General features: G+C 42.1%; 1 protein-coding gene and 1 long non-coding RNA gene across 23 annotated transcripts in view; one reads left to right on the forward strand and one right to left on the reverse strand.

Annotated features, from left to right (window-relative positions):
- AFDN (afadin, adherens junction formation factor) overlaps positions 1–2,755 on the reverse strand; it is a 145,411-nt gene extending 142,656 nt beyond the window's left edge. For 8 of the 22 annotated variants that reach the window (XM_048487341.1, XM_048487242.1, XM_048487279.1 and 5 more), the window contains exon 1: positions 2,200–2,730. In XM_048487341.1, coding sequence (XP_048343298.1) covers positions 2,200–2,319 — 120 coding nt within the window. In that variant the 5' untranslated portion in view covers positions 2,320–2,730. Of the gene's footprint in view, positions 1–1,976; positions 2,148–2,199 lie in introns of those variants that run through there. The other 14 variants (XM_048487293.1, XM_048487301.1, XM_048487287.1 and 11 more) reach the window with 9 other exon arrangements.
- Positions 1,699–26,828, forward strand: LOC125427792. The gene is made up of 2 exons (XR_007243761.1): positions 1,699–2,081; positions 26,159–26,828. It is a non-coding gene; the product is annotated as an uncharacterized LOC125427792 (long non-coding RNA).
- The last annotated feature ends 598 nt before the right edge of the window (positions 26,829–27,426 follow it).

A 27,426-nucleotide genomic window follows, 5' to 3' on the forward strand; every position in this document is an offset into this window, starting at 1 on the left:
TAGATTTTCAGGTCTTAGTTGGCAGCTACTAACATAATGACTGCACAAACCTACCCTGTCATAAAATGAGAAGGGAGGCCAGAAAAAAATACTAATGTGAAATTACACACCAATGTTTTATGAAGGCAGCGATCCCGTATGAATGAAAATCTGAACTGACGAACTATTTCCCTTCAAAACCAAGCAAGGGTAGCTGTATTCACGCTAATAGTTATTTAAAAGATTTTTTGAGTGACTACACACGTATTCAAAATGTCACCTGTTACAAACTCAAATATTGCATAAGAGTGATGAGAACGAGAACATAAAAATACGAAACTGCCTTATAACAAGTCAGGCTTTGCCCCATGTAGCTGAATGTTTTCTATGCTGTCTGGCAGCAGCTCTCCAGTGGATGGAACAGAGAAAGGTCTTCCCCAGAAACTGTTTTCTGAGATCTTTTATCCGGAAGTGGCAGGAGTGGACCTGAGATCATCTGCATTCCACACCAATGCTCTATCCCTGGCCTTTTCCTCAATGAGGTTTCCTTTCTACAAACTGGAGTCTTCTCAGAATATTTTCAGAATTATTTTTGCTAGATGTTGCCCATTTAAAGCTAAAGAAAACAAATACATTATTAATCACTGGTCTTTTGTTAGTAACTGAAGAAGAGAGCCAGAAGCAAGTGTAAATTTCCTTCTCTTCCTTGAGAACAGGCATGTGATTGGCCTACACCCAACAAAGAGAGAGTACAATCCTGTTTTGACCACAACAGAATGAACTGCCTATGAATACTTCACCCACACCTTTCATGTTGACTCACACATACACATTGACCAGCCAAAAAGAATGTGACACAGTAATAGGGTGTGACCTAAACAGGCTTTTTTTTAGAAAATTGTTGAAAAACTACCCACCATCTTTTGCCAATACTGCTTGTCAGTGTTCAGCACAGTGAAACTTGATCATAACATTTACTTTAAGAGAAGACAGGCACGCTCAGAGTTCCTGTATTGATTCATTCTGCCAGTGTTATGTTATATCCTATGAATGCAACAATCCCCTTCTCTTTTAGCCATCCATTCCACTACTCATTTTATTGATAATTTCAGGAAAGTTATCTGTGGGCAGAATTAACACTTTTGCACAGCTTGGCTTTCCTTCTCCTCAAATAACTATTACAAAAACCACCCAGATTTCCCTTTCCCAAACTATTAAAAGGTATTTTGATGACTCCCTCCCTTCCCAGATCTGAGAACTTTCAGAAGCTGCTCAAAAGTACTTTCTCCAACCTCCAACTTCAAATAGAAAAGGGATTTAACAAAAAGGATGCCACATTACTCTTTAAAACACTATAATTCCTTTTCGGTTTTTGCTGCTAACTTCTACAGAATTGGACCTTCCGGTTACCCTCTTGACCCAAATACCAGATTTTTAATGACTGGAAAGCTGACAATGCTACTATGCACATGCTGCTGAAACATGGAAGCCCTTGGAAAAGGAAGGGATAATGTTGGGGGGAGGGGGACCAAGCCATTTGGTTCTTGTGAGGATATGGAGAAGGGGTCGGAGAATACCAGGGTCGGAGAATATCAAAAAGCAAGACAAGGTAGACCAGAGGATTGCGAGAGGGCGGGGCAGTCAAGCGACAAAGGCCTAAACCGGAACGGTGTCTCCTCCAAAGGGGGTGAATCAAAGGACCGGGAACAACTCAATACAGAGTGGCAGGATGTTGCGAGAAAGCCCCGCTTACCAGACCAGGGCGTAAAAGGTGGGAATGCAAAGGGCGGGGGGCATCTCCAAATGCACATATATACTGGTGGGGATTATTTTCGGGGTGGAAGTTGGCCTGCCCTTACACAAGCGAGGACTTCAGCGGGTGCCGGTTACTCCGCTTCCGAGCACGACCGTGCCAGGGAAGAAGGGCAGGCAGCAGGAAGCGCCCTCTTTCCTGGGAATCGGGAGGGGAGCTCCCCTGGAGCTGGTGGGTCTCTCACCTCGGGAAGGGGCGGAGCCTCGGCTCAGCCAGGATGGAGGCGCTGGGAAGAAGAGCAGCCGGCGGCCTCACCTCCATGAGGAGGAGGGGGGTGTAGATGGACGAGGTATGTGCGCGCCTGGGGAATGGCTCTCGGAGACCGGGGGGGAGGGGCGGGTGGCACTGCCTCTCATCCCTCGGGTGGGGGCAGAGAAACCGGCCACTTCTTATTCCCGACCGCTCACCTCAGTCGGGGGGCTGATCTCGAACAGGTCCAGCCGGTTCGCGTTCCAGTGGTTGATAATGTCGGCCAGTTTGCGCCGCTCCTCTTCCCGGCTGCTGCTGCCGCCGCCGCCGCCCGACATCCTCCTCAGCCGCCCTCCGGAGGGCCGCGCGGCTTCTACGCGGAGTTCCCGGTGACTGTAAAACGCGGGATTGGGGAGGGGGAAGGTTGAAAGAGGTCAATCTTCTGGTGCCGCCCCTCGCAGCGCGAGACCTTCTTCTTCTTCCACCAGCGCAGACTCTGCCCCCTTCGCTCTTGGCCAGGCACCGACTGGCTCCGCGCCGGCGCTTCCTGCTCCGTAGCGTCCTTCCTTCACCTCACGGAACGCCTCGGCCGCCTCCTTCCCCGCCTGGTTGTCTCCCTCTTCCCAGCGAGCAAGACACACACCGTTCCGTGCGCGTGACCGCTCAGCCGTTCCACCAGGAGCTCGTCACAAACGCCGCTCACCTCCTCCTCCTCCTCACCCGCCCTTCCTTGCGCGCGCGCGAGAGAGAGACACACACAGAGAGTGCGCGTGTGTATGTGTGTGTCGGGTCAACGACAGGCGAGCGCGCGCCCCGAAAAGGGGCCGAGCGCGTGGTGCTCGCGCCCAGCAAATCTTCTCTTGGGTGAAGAGAAATTAGCAGTTGGGGGCGTTTTAGTTTGAACGTAGCGGACAGAGAGAGCCGCGCAGTAGCCTGCCGAGACAGCAAGAACAATGCAGGGTGGCGGCCGGAGGGGGCTGGGTTTACGTTTGGCTGTGGTCGCAGGTTGCGGAGAGACGAGAATGTTGTTTTTTTCTTTTTTACTAATTTACTAGGTTTTATTTTTCTGAAGATCCAAAAGGCCTGTGGTTACTACAACCTGCTGTTGGAGTAAAAGGAATTTAAACAACAATAATAAAACGCACATTGCGAAAGTGTAGAACTTGTTGAGTTTGCGAGACCTGGATTGAAATGTGTCTTCTCTTCATGGATTTATGTGGAAATTTCTCTTTCACTTGCAGTTTTCCATGTGTAAAATAGGCAGAATAGTAGCCTGTTAAAGTGGAAAGGTTTTGAGTTACTTAAGATTTCTTCCAGTAGGCCTTGTTTGAGAAGGTGGTAATGGAATGGGTGGGTAAGGATGCAAGCCGAAGTGGACTTAGTCCTGCAGGTCTTACATTCGAGTAAGCACAATTAGGAGCGCTTTGTAAAGCTGCTTCCAAACGTCAAGCTCTTCCAACATCAGGAAGTGCTGCCTGAAATCCCTCCAGTGCTGCACAGCTGTAGTGCTGTAGGTTTTGGCTTACTGGGCCATCTCGATGGCTGTTCCTCCCTTGCTGATCCTATTAGTTTATTTACACTTACAATAATCGGAATGGAAAGTGGGTGCAGTAAGTAACTCAGTTCCACGTTAAGGGTTTGGCTTGAGAGGACTGCCTTGCCACCCATCAGTTTGCTATCAGTAGCAGCTTCTTGCTGATCTGCCATTTTTGTGTCTCCACCTTCCAACCCTGTATAGAGGGAGGGGCAAAATGAGGAAGGCAGTGTGCATCTTGAACATTGTCTCAGAGATTAAAATAAATAGCAGTGAAAAAATATTGAATCATCTCATTATCCTGTGCTATGGGGTTATAAAGTAGGCCAGTATTTTTACTCTGTTTAATAGATGGAAATGAAGCTGAGAGGAAAAAATGATTTGCCTAAGACCCCCTTAGGAAGTTTATGCCAGATCTGAACCAGGGCTTTCCCAGTTCACCTTACAGTCTTAAAATCCAGGCAATTTTAGCACATCTCCCATTGAGCAGTTGCCATCTCCCATACATCTGGGATTGAGGGGCACTCTTCCTTTGTAAAGGGGTATACTTTCAAAATCCCAGTGCCTCATTGATAGAAATTAGGTACTGTACTGGCTAGTTATACCTTCACTGTGTGTCAAGATGTAGGACACTTAAAACACACAAACACTGTGTGGTTCAATGTTCCTGTTAATATGAACAATGTTCCTGTTAACATTGAACAATGTTCAATGTTAATATGTTAAGTGATATACTGGGTGTGGAGTTTTATGTTTTAACTTCCTAAACAGCATAATGTATATCTCAGTATTTTACTTTGCAAGGAATATGGTGGTATTATTACAGAAAATAATGGGTTTGGCTTTGGGCAGTCTGGGTTTAGTTCTATTGTGTGGTTATTAAGTGGTCTTGAGCAATCAAAAGTGCTTCCATTTCCTTAGAGGACTAATATAGATCGGTGAGATTGACTGTTTGAAATATACCAATTTATTGTAATGTGTACACCATTCTTTTGTTGAAGGCCAATGTATATGAGCAGCCCAATCCCAATGGGGGAGGGGGGGCGAATGGGCTGTGGGAGTGGTTCCAGGCTGTTCCAACATGTTTGCCTCCTCCACCAGCATAAGGGACATTCTCACCAGCAGAGAGGGCAAAGATACCAGCGGCTAGGCACTCCACAGTTCTGCAGTGGCAAAACCCGGAAGTGGGCACCACCACAGAGCAACACTGGGGTCTAATTGTGGCCAAAAAACAATAAAGCATACAATTGGGAATGCTTTAATTGTTGTATGGCAAAAGTATAGACCTGAATTATACCAAAGACTTCCTCCCTGGGTCTCAAGACTAGAATCCCTTAAAAATATACAAAATAGAGACCTCATGTGTTTGAGTGGTTGGGTGAGGTATGAGGATGTTATTACTTGGAAAAAGGGGTACACTGAACTGAAACTACATGACTAGATTAGAATTGGTGAATCAAAGTGCCATTGGTTCACCTATTTTCAGTTGAGGGAAGCATTTATAAAGGATCCACAGAAAATGGGACTGGGAAAAAATTGAATAGTTTTGATCAAATTATATTAGGTCCCAGAAAAAAGATTATTAGCAAATTATATAAATTTATTCTCCAGTTAGAATTAGAGCAGGAAATAATAAAGGACTCCATCATGATTAAATGGGCACAGGACCTGGTTAAAATATATATAGATAGATAAATGGGAAGAGTCGTGGAAAAGGCATCAGGAATTGACTCTTAGTACTGACTTAAAAGAAAATTTCGACAAAGTATGCCACAGATGGTACATGACCCCACAAAAACTGGGTAAAATAAACAAAAAGTCTCCTTGCATTGTTGGAGAAGCAAAGAGAGCTGGGGCTCATACTTCCACCTTTGGTGGAGTTGCCCCAAGGTCAAGAAATTCTGGATCCAGGTCCATTAAAAAGTTGAAAAATTTTAGGAAAAAAATATATAATGCTACCAGAAAACTACCTACTAGGCATTTTCCAAGACAATCCATCAGTGAATAACATTAACTTATTTTTGTATCTTTCTACGGCAGCCAGAATTCAGATCGCAAAACGATGAAAAAATAAGAAATCCCCAGATTGTAGTAACTGGATAGATGCATTAATAGAATACAAATATATTGATAAATTATCCACTTACCTGAAAGACTTACCACTAACACTTAATCTAGTTCATTTCATTTATATTAAGTTTTGATAATCTAAGATGTTCTTGTCTTTTCTTTCCTTATAGCAACCAAGGCATGACTTTACACACTGAGTGTAAAATTTTGTTTGTCCTTTTTTTTCTCTTTGGATTGTCATTTTTATTATCCGTATTTTAGATGACAGTGAAACTCAATTATGAGTCAAATTTAAGTTAAGCTTAATAATATATTAGTTACATCACGTATTATTGTATAAGACACTTAGGAAGAATTTAGTTATTAATATTATAATTTAGAACAATTACTAAATTTGACAAAGTTCCTCACCAGAGACTATTGAGAAAACTCAGCAATGAAGGAATAAGAGGGGAAGTCCTCCTATGGATTAAAAAGTAGTTGAGGTGTAAACCAAAGGGTGGGTGTAAATGGGAAGTTCTGGAGAGATGTATGGAGTGATGTCCCCAAGGATCCGTTTTGGGACTGGTGCTCCTTAACCTATTCATAAATGGCCTGGAAGCATGGTGGCCAAGTTTGCAGATGATTCCAAATTATGTAGGGTGGTGAGAACCGTAAAGGATTGCGAAGAGCTCCAAGCGGACCTTGATAAATTAGGTGAGTGGACTAAGAAATGGCAAATGCAGTTCAATGTAGCAAAATGCAAAGTGATGCACATAGGGGCAAAAAAATCCAAACTTCACATACACGCTACAGGGGTCAGTGCTATCAGTCACAGACCAGGAAAGGGATTTGGGCGTCTTAGCTGATAGTTCCATGGGAATGTCAACTCAGTGCATGGCAGCTGTGAAAAAGGCAAACTCTATGCTGGGGATAATTTGGAAAGGAATTGATAATAAAACTGCAAAGATTGTCATGCCCTTATATAAAGCAGTGGTGCGACCACACTTGGAGTACTGTGTTCAGTTCTGGTCGCCACATCTCAAAAAGGATATCGAAGAGATAGAAAAAGTGTAGAGAAGGGCAAAAAGGATGATGAAGGGATTGGAGCACCTTCCTTATGAGGAGAGGCTGCAGTATTTGGGACTGTTTAGTTTGGAGAGGAGACGTCTGAGGGGGAATATGATTGAAGTATATAAAATTATGCATAGGGTAGAAAATGTTGACAGAGACATTTTTCTCTCTTTCTCACAATACTAGAACCAGGGGACATACATTGAAAATGCTGGAGGGAAGAATTAGGACAAATAAAAGGAAACATTTTTCACGCAATGTGTGATTGGTGTTTGGAATATGCTGCCACAGGAGGTGGTGATGGCCACTAACCTGGACAGATTTAAGGAGGAGAAGTCGATCTATGGCTACCAATCTTGATCCTCCTTGAGCTGAGATTGTAAATGCCTTAGCAGACCAGGTGCTTGGGAGCAGCAGCAGCAGCAGGCCATTGCTTTTACATCCTGCATGTGAACTCCCAAAGGCACCTAGTGGGCCACTGAGAGTAGCAAAGTGCTGAACTAGATGGACTCTGGTCTGATCCAGCAGTCTTGTTCTTATGTTCTTAAGAGGATATACAAACAAGACAGTGATAGCTCTTGAGGTACATCAAGGAAGTCTCTTACGTTATGTATCTAGAACCATGAAATGCCATTGTTCAATATATTGATTGTTTTATTCTTATGTTTTATGTTTATGTACCAAACTTTTATTTTAAAAAATCTGAACAAGCATAATCTACTTTAGTGTATCCCTTTTACCTTTATCAGGGGTGTAGCTAGGGTAAATGGAGCCCGGGGCAAAATCTGAGTTTTGCGCCCCCCCCCCCTATGGGCAGCGTTCCTCCCCCACCATGACCAAACAACATTTTTTGCACCAGGTCATCTCAAAGTCACCATTGCATTATAGAACATGCCCCAACAAACAAATCTGAACACACCCAGGCCTCCCTAGTTTAAACAACATTGAAAGTGATGCTAGTTTTTGAAGGCGGGAAATCCACCCTGAAACAGCATCACTTTTAATGTTGTTTAAACTACAGAGCCCAGATTCTCCTTTTAAATCCACCTTAAGGGGATACTCTGGGCTCCCTAGTTTAAACAACATTGAAAGTGATGCTGTTTCAGGGTAGATTCCCCACCCCAAACAGCATCATTTTCAATGTTGGTTATTGTGGGTTTTCTGGGCTGCGTGGCCGTGGTCTGGTATATCTTGTTCCTAATGTTTCACCTGCATCTGTGGCTGGTATTTTCAGAGGTGTATCACAGAGAGAAGTCTATTATACACTGTGTCCAGCCTTCTCTTGTAACAGACTTCTCTCTGTGATACACCTCTGAAGATGCCAGCCACAGATGCAGGCAAACCGTTAGGAACAAGATCTACCAGACCACGGCCACACAGCCTGTAAAACTCACAACTACCAGTTGAATCTGGTTTTGAAAGCCTTCAACAATACTTTCAATGTTTTTTTTAAATCTAGGGAGCCCAGATTCTCCCTTTAAATCCACACCAAAGGAGGTGGATTTAAAGAGAGAACCCAGGGAAAATTTGAGGGTGCCTGTCAGGGGAGCAATGTTTAAGCTAACAGTACCAAACTTTCAGGCTATCTTCAGGAGACTCTCCTGATGAAACCACCCAGGTTTAGTGAAGTTTGGTTCAGGAAGCCCAAAGTTATGGACCCTCAAAAGGGTAGCCCCATCTACCATTAACTCCCATTGGAAACAATGGGGGATGGGGGCACCCCTTTTGGGGGTCCATAACTTTAAACCCCCTGAACCAACCTTCACCAAACCTGGGTGGTATCAGCAGGAGACTCTCCTTATGATACCACCTAGGTTTAGTGAAGTTTGATTTAGGGGATCCAAAGTTATGGGCCCTCAAAATGGTAGCCCCATTTACTATTAGCTCCCATTGGAAACAATGGAGTATGGGGTCACCCATTTTGGGGGTCCATAACTTTGGACTCCCTGAACCAAACTGCACCAAACTTGGCTGGTATCATCAGGAGAGTCACCTGACAATAGCCTGAAATTTTGGTGCCGCTAGCCTAAAAACTGCGCCCCCTGCAGGCCAAAAATGGAAAAAACCCTGAAAAATAGAAAAAGACACGAATGAACCTGCATTTTTTGCACCCACTACAAGGTGGCGCCCGGGGCACTTGTCCCCGGATGTCCCCATGGTAGCTACGCCTCTGACCTTTATGTTTCACACAGTTTGCAGAATGACAGAGGTGTGAGAGCCCTACTGATCTCAGGCAGGCCATTATACGAGGTTCACAACATTACAAGATTTGAGGATTTTGCTTTCTTATTTCCTAAATAAAAAACGGCCAAGATTCAGTGAAACCTCTGAATATGCCCAGGCACTAAGGCTTGCCCAGTTTCCTCTAGTACAGTGAGTGCTGTGTCACAAGACACTCCATTCCTGATTTTCTGGAGTGATAAGGCTGAGATTTGGGGGGGGGGGGGCTATAAGAAGTTGAGAAGTTCCACATAGCCCTTTAAATTCCAGAGCATGTCCACAAAAATTATTCCTGTTTTATTTAGTATCTGCTTTAAATGGACTAGGTATAAATGGACTAGGTATAATACATGCTGTTCAGAGGATAAATGTTACTTAAAATGTGTTTGTAACTGTTTGTTCCCTGGAGGTCTGATATAGTGATTTTGGAAAACATTTTCAAAAGGCCTTTTGAATTATAGGAAACCTTTAATTCCATAATATTTTAGAGCACTATCACTTTTGATTTCTTGCAATCTTTCTGTGCACTTGGTGTATTACTGCATGAGGTTTGCTCGTTATTTCTTGATAATTACCCACTTCCAAGTTGTATTTCTGTTGCAGAGATGTCTCATTTTCTGACCATTCAAATGGCAATATTTAGCACAAAGAAAATGCAGTCATTTTCCCAGATAGCCCATTCATTTGTATTAATTGCTGGGTGAAACTTGATTGTACACGCATTATGAGCAGCATCTGGATATTTTTTTGTGACACAATGAATGAGCAACGCAATGCTCGCTGCATTCTTGCATTATTTTGTGTAGCTTTCCTCTGCTTATTCGGTGATGTTTTCCTGCACATTCCTTAGAAGTACTACCTGTCCTCTGGATCCGTGCCCCTCCTGGCTTATAAAAGCTTGCCGGGCGGAGCTACGACCCCATCTGTTGAACATCATCAATGGCTCCCTTGAGCAAGGGGTCTTTCCGGATGGGTTGAAGGAGGCAGTGGTCCGCCCACTCTTGAAAAGACCATCGTTAGATCCAGGTGATCTGGCCAATTACCGCCCCGTCTCGAATCTTTCGTTTCTGGGGAAGGTAATTGAGAGAGTGGTGTTGGAGCAGCTTCAGGGTTTCCTGGATGACGCATCGGCTTTCGACCCCTTCCAGTCCGGCTTCCGTGCTGGGCATGGGACGGAGACCGCTCTTGTCGCCATCACAGACACGCTCCGTATGCAACTCGATCGGGGCGGATCGGCGCTGCTGGTTTTGTTAGATCTTACCGCAGCGTTTGATATGGTCGATCACGACCTTTTGACCCACCGCCTGGCCGCTTCCGGGGTACGGGGCACTGTCCTTCAGTGGATTGCCTCGTTTCTCCGGGACCGGAGTCAGCAAGTGTGGTCGCGGGGATGAAGCCTCCGGAGGTGCCCGCTTCAGTGCGGAGTACCGCAGAAGCGCTGCTATCCCCGCTATTATTTAACATCTATATGCGACCACTTGCTCAGCTGGTGCGGAGCTTTGGGCTGATCTGTCATCAATATGCTGATGACACTCAGCTCATTCTGTTGATGGAGGGTGGAGCGGTTGCCGCCTCTGCAGCTCTCCAGCACTGTTTGGAGGCAGTAGCTGGTTGAAGTTGCAGCAGAGCAGGTTGCAACTGAATACATCGAAGCGGAGATCCTCTGGCTAGACCGCAGGGGTGAGGTTAGGGATTTCCAGCCGCCGGTGTGGGAGGTCTCATTGGCGTAACTCCCTCTGTTCGCAGTCTGGGGGTCCACCTGGATTCGTCTCTCTCAATGGAGACCCAGGTGGCCCATACAACCCGGACTGCATTTTCCATCTTCGCCAGGCCCGGCGGTTGGCTCCCTTCCTCTCCCAGGCGGATCTGGCCACTGTGATCCATGCAACGGTCACCTCCAGGCTGGACTATTGTAACTCGCTGTCGCCGGCCTTCCCTTGCGTTTGATTCGGAAGTTAAAACTTCGTCCCAACATGCACGCACGCTTGCTCACAGGAGGCGCCTTCAGAGAACACATCCAGCCTGTGTTCGCGACAGCTGCATTGGCTCCGGTTGAATTCCGAATCATCTTCAAGGTGTGGGTTTTGACCTTTAAGGCTTTGCGCTGCCTGGGATCCTCGTATCTTCGGGACCGATCACCCCATATGTCCCAACTTCGGCCTCTGGCGCTCTGCAGAGGCCAACTTACTGGTGGCCCCCGGCCCCTCTATGATCGGCTGGCCTCCACGCGGGCCAGGACCTTTACGGCACTGGCCCGGCCTGGTGGAACACCCTTCCTCCAGCTGTCCGGGCCCTGCGGGACCTGGGTGAGTTCCGCAGGGCCTGTAAGACTGTGTTGTTCCACCGGGCCTTTGGAGTGTCCAGCTGCTGACATGGTGCCCCCTTACTGCCCTGCCCCTAGGGCAGTTACATCAGGGTCCCCTCATATTGAGGGGTCCTGCCATCCCCCCCCATGGGGTAGGTTTTAAATTGGGGTCGGACGCCTTTTATTATGTATTATGGTTTTTTGCTGTTTTATGAGTTTTAAGCTATTTTATGGGATGGAGCCTATATGTTTATATTTGTACGACCGCTCCTGTTGATGTTGTAGTGAATGTTGTTCATCACCGAAGATTCTAGGGGAATCGGGCGGTATACAAATTAAATAAATAAATAAATAAATAAATAATAATAATAATAATAATAATAATAATAATAATAATAATAATAATAATAATAATAAGTAAGAAAAACTAGGGACTGAGATAACAACTTTGCAAATAAGGAACAGAGCAGGTAGAAAGAGACAAAAGTCTTGGCACTGTAAGATCATTGTTGTATGGGTGTAAACCCAGAGACTATACTGAGTTGCTCAAGGTATACAAGAGAATTGTAGTAGATTAGAGTGCAGTTGGGGGGCAGGACACAGCTGCAAAATGCATCCCCAGAAGTGGCACCTGGGGCTTGAGACCCCCTTGCTCTCTAGAGACACTACTGTTGCTAAATAATCTCAATGGTAGGCATTTTTAGTGAATGCATCTTCCAGCCAAGTTTTATCTTTTTGATATATTCCTGTCAGTCTACATTTCAGCATGGCTTTAGTTATTTAATACTATCCTGTATTTAAATAGGTTTAGCTGTTTTAATATATAGAGCCATATTTATATTTGTGATTATGATTGTACTCTTCCTGCTCTGTTATGTTTTTATGCTGTACACTGCCCAGAACCCTTCAGGGGTGGGCGGTATATAAAATTGATTATCATCATCATCATCATCATTAATAATAATGATAACAATAATAATAGTTTATTATAGGGGATACATGTGCATTGCAACTGGAAAAGGAAGTTCGCATAATAGTAGTCTGTTGCTGTTGGTGCAGTATTGATAGTTCTGGCCCTTATGTTATGGTCAGAATAAGTGTCTTACCCTGAATTGGTAAAACGATTAAAATCATAATTTTAAAAAACTTTGCAAATGCACAGACTAGATTGGCCATGGGGGTATCTACATCTCAGAAAGTATTTAGTAGGCTTATCTAACATTGGCGCACAATTCACATGGTATTTGAAATGGACTCACATTCTGAATAATGAATTTTCTCTTGTTTAAAATACTTGTTGGAGTTCAGACAAAATGTGATCCTTCTACAACAGGACTGGAATCTTGAAAGGGAAAAAATCTGGATTGCACACAACTAATTATTAAACAATTATTGCACTAAAATGAATCTTCTGGAAAATCCTTTACAAAAAGTTGTTTTAATTTTTAAAGAAAAAAGATCCAAGTCTGGAGAAGCTAGATAAAACAACAATAAATATCTCCAATGAAAGTTAAGTAAGAATGAATTAAAGTTCTGTACATTAATGTATTTAATTAATATGGTGGCTGGATTACAGAAGAACTCAGTAAGTCCCGACTTACATCTCGATTTTCTGATCTATCTTTCTGGTACAAATGTTGTAACAAAATCTCTAATTATAATTGCAACTGGGAAAAGCTTTCAGAAATGACGCAGTGTTCAGCTCACTAAAGTAAGACTCAGGGGATATGGCAACTTTTCCAAAAATTATAATAATCTTGCAAGATAGATCAACTAATTACTGGCAAGCTCTGGTCATGTTTGTTGCTTCTGCTATCTCAGTTCCAGCATGAGACTTCAGTAATCTAGACTCAGAATTATTCTGTTCATGTGTACAATTTGTGCTGACTCTAGAACTTGACTTTCTGGGTCACTTAATTTAAATCCTTTTAGTTAATTATTTTAAACATCTTTATGAAGAGAAGTACTTCCTGGACTTCCTGGTTTCTTTACAATTTAGTTAGTTTTAATTATACATATGAAATACACATTTTTAATTGTTCCTCTGCACCAATTTCTTAAGGTGTCTCATCAGTCTTGGACACACCACGTGGTTACGTTAAACATCAATGGGCTGCCTTTTTGTTGATATTGTTGCTATTCAGCAAATCTAGGTGATGCCAGGGATCATAATCCGGTATTTTTCAAAAATGATATCTCAGCGCCTTGTAGACTACTAAATAGTAATCTGTAAATCAGGAAAAAGGTTAAAATTGTCTGCATCCTCCCGGAGAAGGCAAGCATCTGTGTTTGAGTAGTGATGTGCTCAAATATAAAACATTCAGTGTTATAAATTGAAAAATTTTGCAGGAAAAAGAAACGTACCAATGGTGTTTAAAGTCTCCTATTTATACTGAAGAAAAACACCTATTTTAAGTACAAGATTTATATTGCGTGAGGATGCCATGTTTGGACAGTGAAAACAAGTGGAAAATGAAAAACCTCCTGAGTGCCAAATTAAATCAACATTATTGAGCAGATTGCAAACAATGACGTTATTAGTTTAACAGTCCAATTAGATTTTACACATAAGTTTCAATAAACAAGAAGGAGGAACATATCAGTATACTAACAAGAAGTTTATGACTAATATGTGATGGCCTTCAACCTCCTAATGCCCTGCATCCAATTAATATCAAACGTATAAATACATGTAACATTGAACTCTCTACAAAGTTAGGTGTACCTAAACTCTTTGAAATTAATGTGTTCAGGCATGCCTAATTCTGCATAGGAATGGCCTGTAAATGTGTTTATGGTCATTGCTCTAATCTACAGCCTTGCTTTTGTGTAAAATTAAACTAATGTTGAAATCCTTGACTACTACTTTAAAGAACTATAGAGCAGCATAAATTCAATTATTTTCCTTTCCCTATGACTTAAATGACAGCATGCCAGAAGAGTCTCAATTCCAGTCAAATTTTTCAGCAAAAAGTTTATGTTTAAAAAATTGTAATAATTCAAAATAAAGAAGCGAATATAAAAATAAGAAACCTTTGCCAAGATGCCACTTTATAGCTTCTAAATATTTAAAATCTTTGCCTTAGTTCACCAGACTTCGTGAATATATAGGGAGCTTCATGCATTAGAATAACTCTCTTAACTCTAAAGTGTTTGTAAGAGTTTAACCTAAAAAAATGCTGTGAGAGAAACAGTGATACATACCCTTTGATCTTTCTGTGTTTGTTTTTAGTAGCTTTGGGGAAATGAACATTCTGACCGAAGTAATTTTTCATTTTGTGTTTTCATCAAATGTAGGATGACTTTAAACTCAATCAACCAAACCTAGTTAGCTAGAGAAAAGAATATTCAGAAGTATGCATTTTGAACTAGTAGAGACCGAGTGTGTGTCCCACTGTTCTAATTAGCTTACATAAAAATCCTTCTAAATATGCATGCATGTGTAACTATGACACTTAAAATGCTTTTTTGAAAAAACCCCAAGAACTAATTAAGACTCAAAAGCCCTTTGAGATAGATAAAATGTAAATGTTGCTTTCCCCCCTTATCAAATAACTGAGACATAGTTTGAGTAAGGTCTATTTATGGTAACAAGCCATGAGAGGGTGTGGATGGTTTACTAAGCAATTGGTACAAACAGTCCAAGAGAATTTTGCTGCTAGTGTATGTTTCCAACTCTCATTTTTTCCTATTTAAAATATCAGCGTTGGAATAGTTCACAAAATATATATTACGCTATTAAAAGTAATTCCTGTTAAAGGAAATAGAAATAAGAGCAAAGTTAAATTGCTAGCTGGAGGGCTAGATATGGCTAAAGAACAACATTCTTTTTGTTTTCACTCATCCTTGATTTCCTCCATTTCTAAAATATTTTCAGTGGTACCCTATTATTATTGTTGTTGTTATTATTATTATTGTATTTATAGGCTGCCTCTCCCCCGAAGGGCTCAAGGCGGTTCACAGGTACGGCAATACCTAATACCGCAGCATATAAAACATAGATTAACCCCATTAAACAAACACTAATACAGCAGCAAATACTTTAAAATTGAATAGAGCAGAAATAAGAACGTATTAAAGGCCTTGGGTTTGCTGCTTTCCAGTACTATGTAATACAATTGTAATTTTTCAAAGAACTCCATCTAAGATATGCCAGCTCAACCAACTGGTAAGCACCTTGTGCTGCAAAGTTGCCAGTAACCACTACTGGGAGGTGGCACTGCCACATCACCCCAAAGGCTCTCATAAAACAGTAGTAATCTGCAAACCACCATTTAATCTGGAAATCACTGCTCCTTTGTAAATCAGAATGTATGTCATATATTGACGCCTAATGAGATTGTTTGCTATCCCTACAAAGATGAAAGTGAAATTTCTGGCTCTGGAGCTTCCCAATGTGGCTTCTAAGATTAATATTAGCAGGAAGACAATACCTGGAACAGAAAATACTTTCTGTTGTAGGGCTTTTTGGATACCATTACTGGTCAGGTGCAATGTCTCTCCCACCCAACACTGATTATCTCAGTCTACAATGGAGTGGAGATAAACACATTTCTGTGCCTGAATGTGTGTGTTCTTTGGGTGGTTGCTGCTGTAGTTATCCACTGTAGCACCTGGGAAAAGCTGGTGTCAGGATTCATTTTACTCCTCAGCATATCTGCTTTTGGTTCTTTCACAATGTCCCTGCCATGTCAGCATAACATCATACTTTGCAACATCATGCAGGCTGTAATTACACTTTACGTTGTTAGACTTTATGATGTTAGACTTACAGTGGAATCTTAAGGCGAGTTACTTCAGTCTAAGCTAATTGAAAAGAGTGGACTTAGATTGAAGTAACTCTCTTTAGGGTTGCGCTGATAATGTCTTAAATTCTTTAAAATATATACATACATGTATAGAATTTTAATATACTTATCTACCTGGTTTTTGTAGAAGGAAATGTGTACATATTCATTTCAAAGTAACCTCTCTTTTTTTGCCTGAAGATGTGTTTATTGTTTGCAGTATAAACCCAAGCAGAGTTATAGCCTTTTAAGTCTATTGAAGTCAGTAAGTGCTTTGCCAATATAATGATATCCAGACTGATTTATCAAAACTATAGCTTAGTTAGGATCATAAGGCTGTAGATTTGGAGAATTCATTAATGAAAGTGTTAATTTCAAGCAAGTTAACTCTTTTCTTTGACTTTCTGAAATCCTTATGGCACAATCAATGTAGCACTTAGATGAAAGTGTTATTGTCAGTGAAATTGGAAGTTCGCCCTGCTGGTCTATTACACGCAGAAAAATCTATAAGCTACTTAAAGATACTACCTTTATTAGGAGCAATTAAAATATTACAAAATAACGACAGCAAGCTTTCAAGGTCATTAGAATGCAAACTGAATTAGAGTCAAACTGAATTGGAACTGGAAGGTAAAATTGCTCTTGCTACGATGCCAACTTTCAACACTTTGCATTGGCCCCGTTCAACTAATAGACTTCAGTGATAGTTTTTAAATGGATAGAGGAGATGTTACATTCCCATGGTCTATTTTAAAATTAAGTTAGATAATGCTAGATGCATGAAGGATCTCAGATTGTATCAAATACTTCAAGACAAAAATGCAATAGCTTTTCTCCATTTCTGAAACTATGCAAGCTAGCAGTTGTTTAGGGTAGTGTGAATGGTATAACTGCAACTAGGTAGTTCTACTGGAGGCAGAGGACATCTTGATGAGTGTTTTCCAACCCATTCTCAGGGAGGCAGGAACTTCAAAACTGTCACTTCCTGTGAACTGCTTGGTCGCCCATCTTGATTTCCAGTTACTTTCCTTTATCAACAGGAGAACAGCATCCTTACCAGGCTCTTCAAGTTTTTAACTTCTTTCTCTTTTTTCTCTCTGATTTTTTCTTCTTGTAGTCTGAGTTTTTATCCACTATAGCTTTCTATCCATCCCTCACTCCCTTTTGCTCCCTGGCTAACTGGGAAAAGCCCTTAGCAGCTACTGGCAGGGCCTCCTTCCTGCCAAAGAACGAGTTCCAAAATGGTGTCCTGCTCTTTCTCTCCCACGAGGGAGATGCTTGCCCGATCCACGGCTGAGCGAACAAGGACTGCATGCAGCCTTACACAGCTGGCACCCTCACAGTAGACCACTGAAAAGCCCATGAAGGTCACCAAGCCGCGCTCAAAGAAGCAGAAGCGTGCCGAAGATGGTGAGGGCAACATAAAAGATCCACTAGACAAACATTCAGACATTGTTCTCAAAAGAGTCAATGAAATGCTGGCTTCCACCACCAAAGCACTGGCATCGTCAGCTGTGGTGGCCAGAGCCACCATAGTGTGGCTTTGTCGACTTCTGGACAACAAATGGAGCACCTCAGAGCAATCATAGACACCTCCAGGAACACCCTATTCATTCCCCCAACCAAACAGATGAGGATTCAACAGCTAGTCTGCTCTCCTTCAACTGGCCAGTCTACTAGGATTCATGGTGTCCATCACTGCCGAACACGTTCCCGCCAGTACCGATTCTTCCCAAGGTGTTGAGGAAAATCATGACAAAGGAGGCCAGGGTGATTCTAGTGGCCTCTCACTGGCCAAGCCATCCATGGATTTCCTCCATCCTGGAGATGGCGGCCTGCCCCGGATTCAAGCTTCCAACCCCCCCAGATATGCTGATCCAGTGCCCAGTTCACCATTCAAACCCACAATGGTTCAAACTAACCACGTGGTTGTTGAAAGGAAAATCCTAAGACAAAGAGGTTACTCCGAAAAAGTCACAGATAACATCTTGTCATCCCAAAGAACATCCACCAACAAGTCACTCATCCTTGGTAGAAAAAGTGCAGCCATCCTTGGTGCAGGAGTGCAGCCAGAGCGCTGCCCTGGAGGCAGCAGGGCTGGAAGAGCAGCAGAAGCAGATGCAGGGTGAAGCAGCAGAGACTGGCCTGCTCCTGCATGCACTGTCGCTGACCACTCCCAGGGCTGGTGTTGGATGGAGAAGGTTCACAGACAGAAGAAAAGCTCAGACTCGCAACCAGCTGAGTGATGGGGGCAGGCTGGCAATGATAGAAAAGGGTTGTGAGATGCAGCAGCTAGTAGAGGTATCCTGCAGCCTCCAGCTTTGCTGCTCCGAAAGATGGCCAGCATCATGCTGTGGCCCCTTCGCTTCTCCTACCCTGCAGTAAGCCTTGTTTCATTGTCCTTCATGTGCTCTCACAGAATCCCTGCACAGAATAATAGTTTTTACAAATTCTGTACTTAAAATTAATTATAATGCTCATAGTAATTCAGGACTATTTTTTTACTGTGGAAGCACGCTACTTTATTTTCCATCAAACCACTACAGACCACACTTAGATCTTTTTGTGGAAAAGAGTATAGATAGATGGCTAGAGCTGCAAGTTCATTGAAGGGGACATTTTTGGCATTATCATCTCCCTAAAATGCTTGTGTTTTCTATGTGCAAGCAGGGTTTTTTTAAAAAAAAATGATGTAAGATTCAAAATCCACCCTCATCCTCAGCATTCTAAAATGGTACACATACAAGTCAGCTGCTGTCCCAATTGTAAAACTGTCATTGGCAACAATGTGACATCCTTTCAGGAAAATCAGGAAGTGACACCAGTCCTGTTTAGGAATCGCTAGGGATTGCTTGGGAGTAAATATGCTCCAGGCTTTGGAATAAGACATAGGGCAAATTTTAACCACTCTCTGGCGTGCAATCTGGCTTTTTAAAAAAAATACACTCCGCCATCAATTTCTCTTTACATTTCATCTGGCTGGATAGGCAATGTGGGTTTTTTGTTTTTAAGTTGTTGGGGAGGCCTTATCCCATGGTCCTTCTCAGGGCTCTGTTGAAGCAGTGTGTGGGCAGTGTTGTATAATAGGCCAGGCCTCTATCACTTGAAGTATTTAAGTTCACTAAATGAACTATTAAATGTTCCTCCAGTTTTCTGAAGTGTACGTGTGCTGCTGAGGAGGACTGCAAAACATGCACATCTTCACCCTCCATAGTGCTTTCTATCTCTTCAGCTAAGGCCCTTTCCGCACGGGCCGGGGATGCAGGGTGCAGCCAGGATAATTGATCCTGGTGCAGTCCCAGGGTCATTCGCACACTCCTGTGCAAGCGACCCTGCAGCTGCCACTGCTTGCGGACGCACCTCCACATAGAGGGCCAGTCACCCTGTCCTGCAGAACTGCGCAGGAGAGAAGGTAAGTTTTTTTTTAAAAGCCGCAGGCAAAAGCCAAGGTGGGATATTTGAAAAGAATCGCACATAGTGTGGTTTTAAAATATCCCGCCTTGGGGAATTTAAAGCAGGATTGTTCCAGTTTGGGGCGGGAACCATCTGAAGTTCCTGCCCAAACTGGGTTTGATCCCGCCCCCACCCTGGGATAATTGGCCTGTGCAGAAAGGGCCTTCACCACCACGGGCCCTAGTTTAACCAAGGCAGTATCCACTGTTCCCTGCAGGACTCTGTGGCAGACTGATTGGCAGTGCTTACATATCTGACATGGTGTGAGGGGAAATTTAGCCTTTGTGCCTGTATTCTGCCTTGCACCTGCCACACCTTACACCTTACAAATGAAATGTTTACCCTCTCTGCTTAGCCTGACATGAGTACCACCCCAAATAAAAGGGATCTATGGTTATGTAGATTTTAAAAGCCCTTCTACTTAAGCCAGTGAAATGATTGGTGAAAAGTATAACCACTGAGCAGAAAAATATCCATGCTTATGATCAGTGGGAATTCTTCAGTTGGATGGCATTTCAGTCTGTCACACATCTGCTGATGTGAAGCCACTCTCTTTGCTTGCTGCTCCAGCCTTCCCACTGCCTAGGAAATCAAAATGCAGACAACAGGGCACCACAACAGACATCAAAGTGAAAGATTTCTGCCCACTCCCAAATGTCATAAATAATTTTGTTTGCGTTAGAATTTTTTTTTATAGGGTGTGGTTCAGAGCAATCGTTAAATTGAAAAGATCTGATTACATATCTCTAGCCAAATTGCGCACTTTGAATCAATCTCCCAAGGTACTTTTTTGGGGTGATTGTCACTATGGCTACATCCACACATCACTGGATATTGCACTGTGCTAAAGCAAGCATATTCAAATGACTGTCTTCTTCACACTGGAAAGTCCAGTTTTGAAATATTTCTGTAGCTATATATTAAATCAATGAGTGGATGTAGTCTATGCTTTTGTAGCATTAAAGACACATGTGCATGGCTGCTTTCTACTTGACTAATTTACTTGAAATTTACTAATTTAATAGAAAGAGCACAAGATCCAAGCTATTTAATATATTTTGGGTAGCATGAAGTCAGCAGGGAAAGACCCTCATGGCAGCCGCATTGCCTTCCAAGATTTGAGGTTAGGAACTGCCCAACTCTGTGGTGGTCCCAGAACTCTGGAACACTCTCTTCCCCCTAAAGGTCTGCCAGGCACCAACTCTGTAGAAGTTGAGGTGCCTGGCCAAGATTACCCTCCGTACCCCGGCATACAGGTGACCCCTTCTGAGAGGTACTCCCCCCCCCCTCCCTTTTATTTTTGGTACCTGTACACTCTCCTGGTTTTAGTCCCAGCCTAAATGCTGGAATTTGTTGGGGTAGGCTCTATGTGGATTGAGTGCTTATGTATCCTTAGGAGGGGGTTAGAGTGGGGAATAGGGATGATTTATTAAGGTGATTTTATATGTTTTTATTTCGTGAGGAGTGAGAAATAAATACACAGAAAATGAATGAATGAATGCTTATTCCCTTGCACATTAAAATTATAGATTTTGAATAATTTGGAGAAACAGATTGCTGTTAGCCTTGTTACATTCCATCAGTTTACTCATTTTAATGTAGAACTCTTCTTAAGTGAATTCTAATTAAACATGATCAGGTTTTTTTTTCCAAAGCTTCATAAACTGATCAGGCTCACAGATAAATTTTCACACCCTTCTTTTTAACATTCTAATGTAAACAATTATCCACAAAATAGCAAAGTTAGTATCCAAAGTCCTTGCCTGTCAGGACTTTCCATCCTGTCTTTCCACTTTCCTTTCTCCACCAAAGTCAATCACAACCCTAGAAGGGTTTACTCAGAAGCAAGCCCCATTGCCAGCAACCAAGCTTATTCCCAGGTAAAGGATCATATTTTAGTTTTTTGCATGAAAATCAGTGGGGTTTAACAGTGCTTAACAGCTTCCCCAAAACTAGGTCTTAGGTTTAATGCTAATAATCGAGCACAGTGGCCCAGGCCAGCCTAGATGTGGGGGGGGGGGGCGATCCCCCCCACATGATGAGTTCTGTTTGCGCGTGCCCACAGAGAGGGCTCTGAGTGCCACCTCTGGCACCCGTGCCACAGATTAGCCACCACTGGACTAGAACATCCAGAATGTATCATGCAATCATGTTTAATTTATTCAGGATTCACAGTACAAGTTTCTTTGATATGTGTGACCAGCATCTGCAAACACACATACCAAAACAAAACTTGCTAACTTTTTAATCAAGTGTTCTATATTAGATTACAAAAACAGTGTGCATACATCCTCTTGAACTGTTGCTTGGGAATTGTGGCTTAGATGTGTCAGAATGTATTGGATTTCATAAGCAGCCATGCAGTGCTCTGTGCACAGCATGTGTTCCAGTTATTCTCAGGACTTTGAGCATACCACAGCCGACTAGCAGCTGGCTGTCTAGTGTGGTCATCGATCCTGTAACTGCTGGTGCAACCACTTGAAATAAAGCTAGTTTTAAGTTGTGAACAGGTTGCCAGTGTGATCATATAGAGTGATTTCTTCAAGAGAAATTGAACATTGTGAGTTGGACAAGTTCAGTTGTTGAGAATTTCATTTGTGAGCATTAGCAGCATCACTAGTAATTTCATTTCCTTAAAGCAGAGTACATACAGCCCTACCTACCTTAGTGAGGTCATTATGGAATGCACATTTACCTTACAATGTCACTTGACATTAGGTTATGAATTACAATACATACCCAAATATGTGCACGGAGAACTGATAAATGAGAATGACATCTGAAGTCGGCCCGCGAGGGTCGCAAGGAAGAGGCGAGACGCAGCGATATCATCTGGTGGAGAGAGCCAGTGGCAGGAAGCATGATCAGTGGATCTGGCAACTCTGCCGTAGTTTGGTCCCTGGCACCTTTTATTAGGGCTCTGGTCGTGAGAGGCTGGTCGGGAGGTATGGAGAGCTGGAAGAATATTGTACAGTACATGACTCCATGGGGCTATTGCACGTGAGAGAGAGGAAACGTTCCTGTCCTGGCTCTAATCCATACCTGGGGGTATGCACCCCTTTGTCCGGGACATCTTGTGACAGTGAGTCAGGCATCTCATGACCTATGACTCATGGGGGTCTTGAGACAGGTGAGCGTGTGCACCCAGAAGGGCACAGATGGCACAGGCATTCCTGCGCTCTTTCTGAGGCTCTGCTGGGTTCGCGGGGCTCACCCCTACAGACATCTGCGGTATATTTCAAATTGCCACTAAAGTCAGTGAGAGTATAGCATGTTTGAATAGGCTACAAAAAGGGTAAATGTACAGACATGTCAAATGAAAATCCAAATTGCTTTAGATATTTGTAAGCAAAAATAAATCAATGTGCTAGTGAAAACCACAGCAGGAAACCATAATAACCATCTTCCTGATTGCTTGCAGTGAATGAATTTTCCATATGTAGATTTTCATCAAATTACATGTTTGAAGGAAACATGTAGGCTTCAGGCACAAGCTTGCTGGTGGCAAAGCATTTGTGTTTTTAAGCTATCAATTTGGAAAGAGAAAAGCAAATACTATTAATTAATGTTTTAGAATATAATGCAGTTTATATTAGTCATTGAATACATCTGCTGAGTCTATCAAGGCCCGTATTGCCTACCTTGGTGGGTGAGCTCTCCAGCGTTTCACCTGCTAACTAATCATATTCAGCTGGAGATGCCAGGAGCTGAACGTTTTGCAAAGCAGTTTCTCTATTGCTGACCCAAAGCCACTCTCCCATTCTCACAATAACATTCAGAAGTAGATCATAGTTGGGCTACTTCTGCAGCACATGACCAAATGCTGATCTGAATAAAAGTATACCTGCTCCAGGCCCACTGTTTTATGTGGCTTATACAATAAATCCATGGAGAGAAGGAAGAGCCAGGGAAGGAAAAAACAAAGCCTTAAGACTACTGACTTATGGACTTATCTTCTCCTGCTGCCTTCTCTCTTTTCTACCCACCAGGCAACCTATTTTATCTGCCCCTCTGTCTTCAGCTTTCCTTCCTTACTTCCCTTGGTACAAGCCTGTCTCTGGGAAAACTCTGCATGGTTGTGATCACCAGGCTGGGTCAGGCCCAATTGCACTGTAGGGAACCCAGAAGGACTTTTCCTAGTATCTTCCCTTCAGGCTATTTACTGCTTTTCCCTCTACCTGGCAACCTCCATAACCATACCTTTCTTATTTCCTTTTATCCTTTCCATCTGCACCCCACATTCAGCTATATTATTGTACACTCCACTTTTTCCACAGTGGGGACCCAAAGTTGCTTACCTCATTCTCCCCTCTTCCATTTTATCCTCACAACAACCCTGTGAGGGAGGTTAGGCTGAGTGCATGTAACTGGCTAAGGTTACCCAGTGAGCAACATAGCTAAGTGGAGATTTGAATCTGAGTCTGACAGATCTTAGTCTGAAACTATTACTACTACATCACACTGGCTTTAATGTAGTGGCTGCTGTTGAACAGTAGTAGCAAACAGACATGCCAGCCAGTGGTTGTTGTCGGGCCTGGCCCAGATGAGTCCTCCTTCAAATACCATAACAGCCATGAAAAGGACTGTCTTCTTCCCCTACCTTTTAATGACTACTTTTTACTGGCAATGTTGTTTTGGTTGCCTAGCAACCCACACAATGGCCATTTCAAAGGGCATCTTTAAAGGTACAGGAATTCTATTTTTTAATCTTAGATTTCAGTTTTGATTGCAAACCCAAAGTATTTTCCAGGTTTTTACAGTATCCACAATGAAACCATATTGAGAATTAGATATATTGATTTGTTTGTTTAGACTACATCTACCTCACTCTCTCCTTATGTCAGGACTCAAGACAGCTTACAATACAACTGTAAACCATGCAAATAGGACACCTTCATGCAAATACTAAAATGGCTGCCAAATCCCTGAATGCCCTCAGAGGCTCTCTTGAATAATTCAGCTTTACATTTTTTAAATGTCAAAGAGAGAGAGCTTTCTTCAGTGACTTCAGCACTCTGTTCCACAGTACCAGTACAACCACAGAAAAAGCCAGCTATTATTGATAACATTAAATACGGAGCAAATCAGTTAATTGTGTATATAGAATTGCAGCCTAATCATTCATTGGTTACTTGGAAATTTTGCATTAGAAATTGTAATGTAGTTATTACAAAACCCTTTCTTGCCAACTCCAAGCCCATCTGGAGCCACATAGTCAGTATATAGACTCATAATAAAGAGGGTATTTCCTAGTCTGTTTCTGTAAATTTCAAGTGTCTGTTCTGTGAGTTGGAAAATAGCACTCCTTTTAAAAGACTTGTTTCATGAAGAATGATATAAAGAAGAGTACAGCTCACAAGGAAAGAAGGAATCCTCCCAGATCTCCTCCCAGATCAATGAAATTGTGGCTTATGGAAATCTAGGAACATATTATACACCATCAGTTATCCCATGCCTTTTACCACAAAAAAATTATACCAGTGAGACAGATTATAGTACTTCAAAATTTTAAAATTGCTCTGGTAACTTATTTTGATTCCTCAGATCTTCTAGTTTCTATTCTGTAATGCAGAGCCCTGTTTTATTAAATACTTTTTTCAACAGTGGACACCTTTTTTTAGAAGTTTGGATCAGTTTATCTTGGGGGGAATTGTGAGAATTGCATGAGTCAACAGAGAAAATGAATTCTTTTGTAATACTCAGTTTTTGGTATTTGCATTATTCCTCTGTGTTGAAGAAAGAACAATAAGATTTGAGACCAGTAGCACCTTAGAGACCAACAAGATTTTCAAGGTATAAACTTTTGAGAGTCAGATATCTTTCCTGAAACTCTTTTAAAAATGGCATGCAGTGGTAACTGATAGATTCAGATATCAAATAAACACTTGAAATAAGCCATGAGCAGCATATTTGAAATTACTGTTGACACAAAGAAATCACAGGTATTTGGGGAATATCCTTACAGATGAACAACGATGCTAATTTTGCCTAAGAAAATCTGATGAAATTCAATTAAAATATGCATTAATGCCTATTAGGGGATAATATGGGCTGTGAGATGGACAGAGAGAGTGCAACCCTTTTGATTCACCTGAATCTATCAGCATGGAGTTACTAGGCCTGAGCTGCCAGCAGGAGACATTGGGGGGAAAGGGATCTGTCAGGCAGCAATGTGACATTTTCAAGCAAATCTTTGAATGGCATCACACTTTCCAGGAAATGACTGAAATTCTGTGGTAAAAAACTACTGAGTAAATGGTAATTCCTAGAGAGGACTGACATCACTTTAAGCAAAACCCTAGATCCCTGTAGAGAACTGATCTCACTTATGGATTTCCCAAGAAGTGATGTTAGTCTTCTCTAAAAATTGTCAAAAACTCTGTGATTGTAGCCTATTATTAGAAGATGTAACATCACTTCTGGGTTTACCCAAAAGTGAGGTTGCACCATCAAGTGATGACAATTTTTATTTTACTTTTCTTCAGCTGGGGAGTCCCTACCCCCACTGGGGGGTTGGCAACCCTACATCAGCAGCTTTTGTTTTGTCAAGAGGTTTTGGATCTAACTGATAGCTAGGTTTCAGAAAATGGTGATGCTGCTCAGTCTGTTGGCCACACGTCTATGGGGTCCTCCAACATTCCATCTTGTCTCCATGCTCAATATCTATATGAAACTGCAGTATGCAGTCATCCAAAGATTTGGGACTGGTTATCACCAATAAGTAGATAATATTCATCTTTATCTCTTCTTTCCAGCAGATCCCGGTGAGGCTGTGGAACTTTAAACCAGTGTCTGGAGACAGTTTTGCCAGCTGAGATACATGCTCGGTAAAATTTAGATTAGATTACTGCAATGTGATCCATGTGGGGTTTCCCATGAAGTGTTTTTGGAAACTATAGCTGGTACAAAATGTTGCAGCAAGAATATTGTCTGGATTGGGACATAGGATCTGCATCACCCCAGTTTGGTTCCATATGTACTGGTTTTCCAATCTGTTTCTATACCCAATTCAAGGTGCTGGTATTGACATCTACAGTGCAGTTCAGCCCAGAACCTACATGGCTTAAGGACTGCCTACTCCCATACAAATATATCCAATCCTTATGCTCATTTCCAGGAGCCCTGCATTGGTCACCCCCATCATCTGAGGCTAGAGGGGTGGCAACCCAAGAAAGGGCTGTCTTGATCATGGCACCCAAATATTGTCTGTTCTTCTTTTCATTGCCTTCCACCAGACTTTTATGCTTTGTCTGGAGTTCCCTTACTAACTTTCCTTCTTGAATGTTTTAATTGCTGGTTTTATATGTATGCACAGTTTTTAAAGTTCCTTTTTAAGATATCTTTTTATTCGTTGTTTGCTGCCTTTTGGGCCTTCACTGAGCAGAAAGTCAGGATAAAAATGTTTAAAATAAACTAATAAAAATACTAATTGCCTTGTCTTGATGATTTTGCACAATGAAATAATAGCTCAGCACAACTACAAGGTGAGAAATTCCTGGATATTTTCTGGTGGGACTTCAGGAGAATGGAATTTGGCAAACGAAGTGAGCTTACAAGGATATAATGCCATGGTGACCACCTGCCAAAGCCACCACTTGTAATTCTGGAAAAATCTTAGGCCCTACCTGGAGGTTCAAAATAGAGTAGAGGAAGGTGCAGAAAATAAAAATCCAAAGACAAAGCATAAACTGCACCAATGAAGATAATCTCAGTACTATGGTCAGGTAAGTGCTAGTCAACTTAGTATGCAAAATCATACCTGATACTGTAATTTTTAAATAATAAAACAGTAATTTATCTAAACAAAAATGTTGCTTTATTTTCTTACAATTATAACTGAAAGATCATCAACCCTTAGTATCATGGACAGTAACACACATCTCTCATTTAAACAAAAAACATATAAATTCTGACCATATTAAAGAACCAAAATTTTCAGGTTGTTTCATTAAATTTGCTTGTAATCGCTATTCTTAAAGAAATAGTAATAGCAAAAAAATACATCCAATAATACAGTGAAAAT

Source organism: Sphaerodactylus townsendi, linkage group LG01 (genome assembly GCF_021028975.2).
Source record: "Sphaerodactylus townsendi isolate TG3544 linkage group LG01, MPM_Stown_v2.3, whole genome shotgun sequence".
NCBI lineage: Eukaryota > Metazoa > Chordata > Lepidosauria > Squamata > Sphaerodactylidae > Sphaerodactylus > Sphaerodactylus townsendi.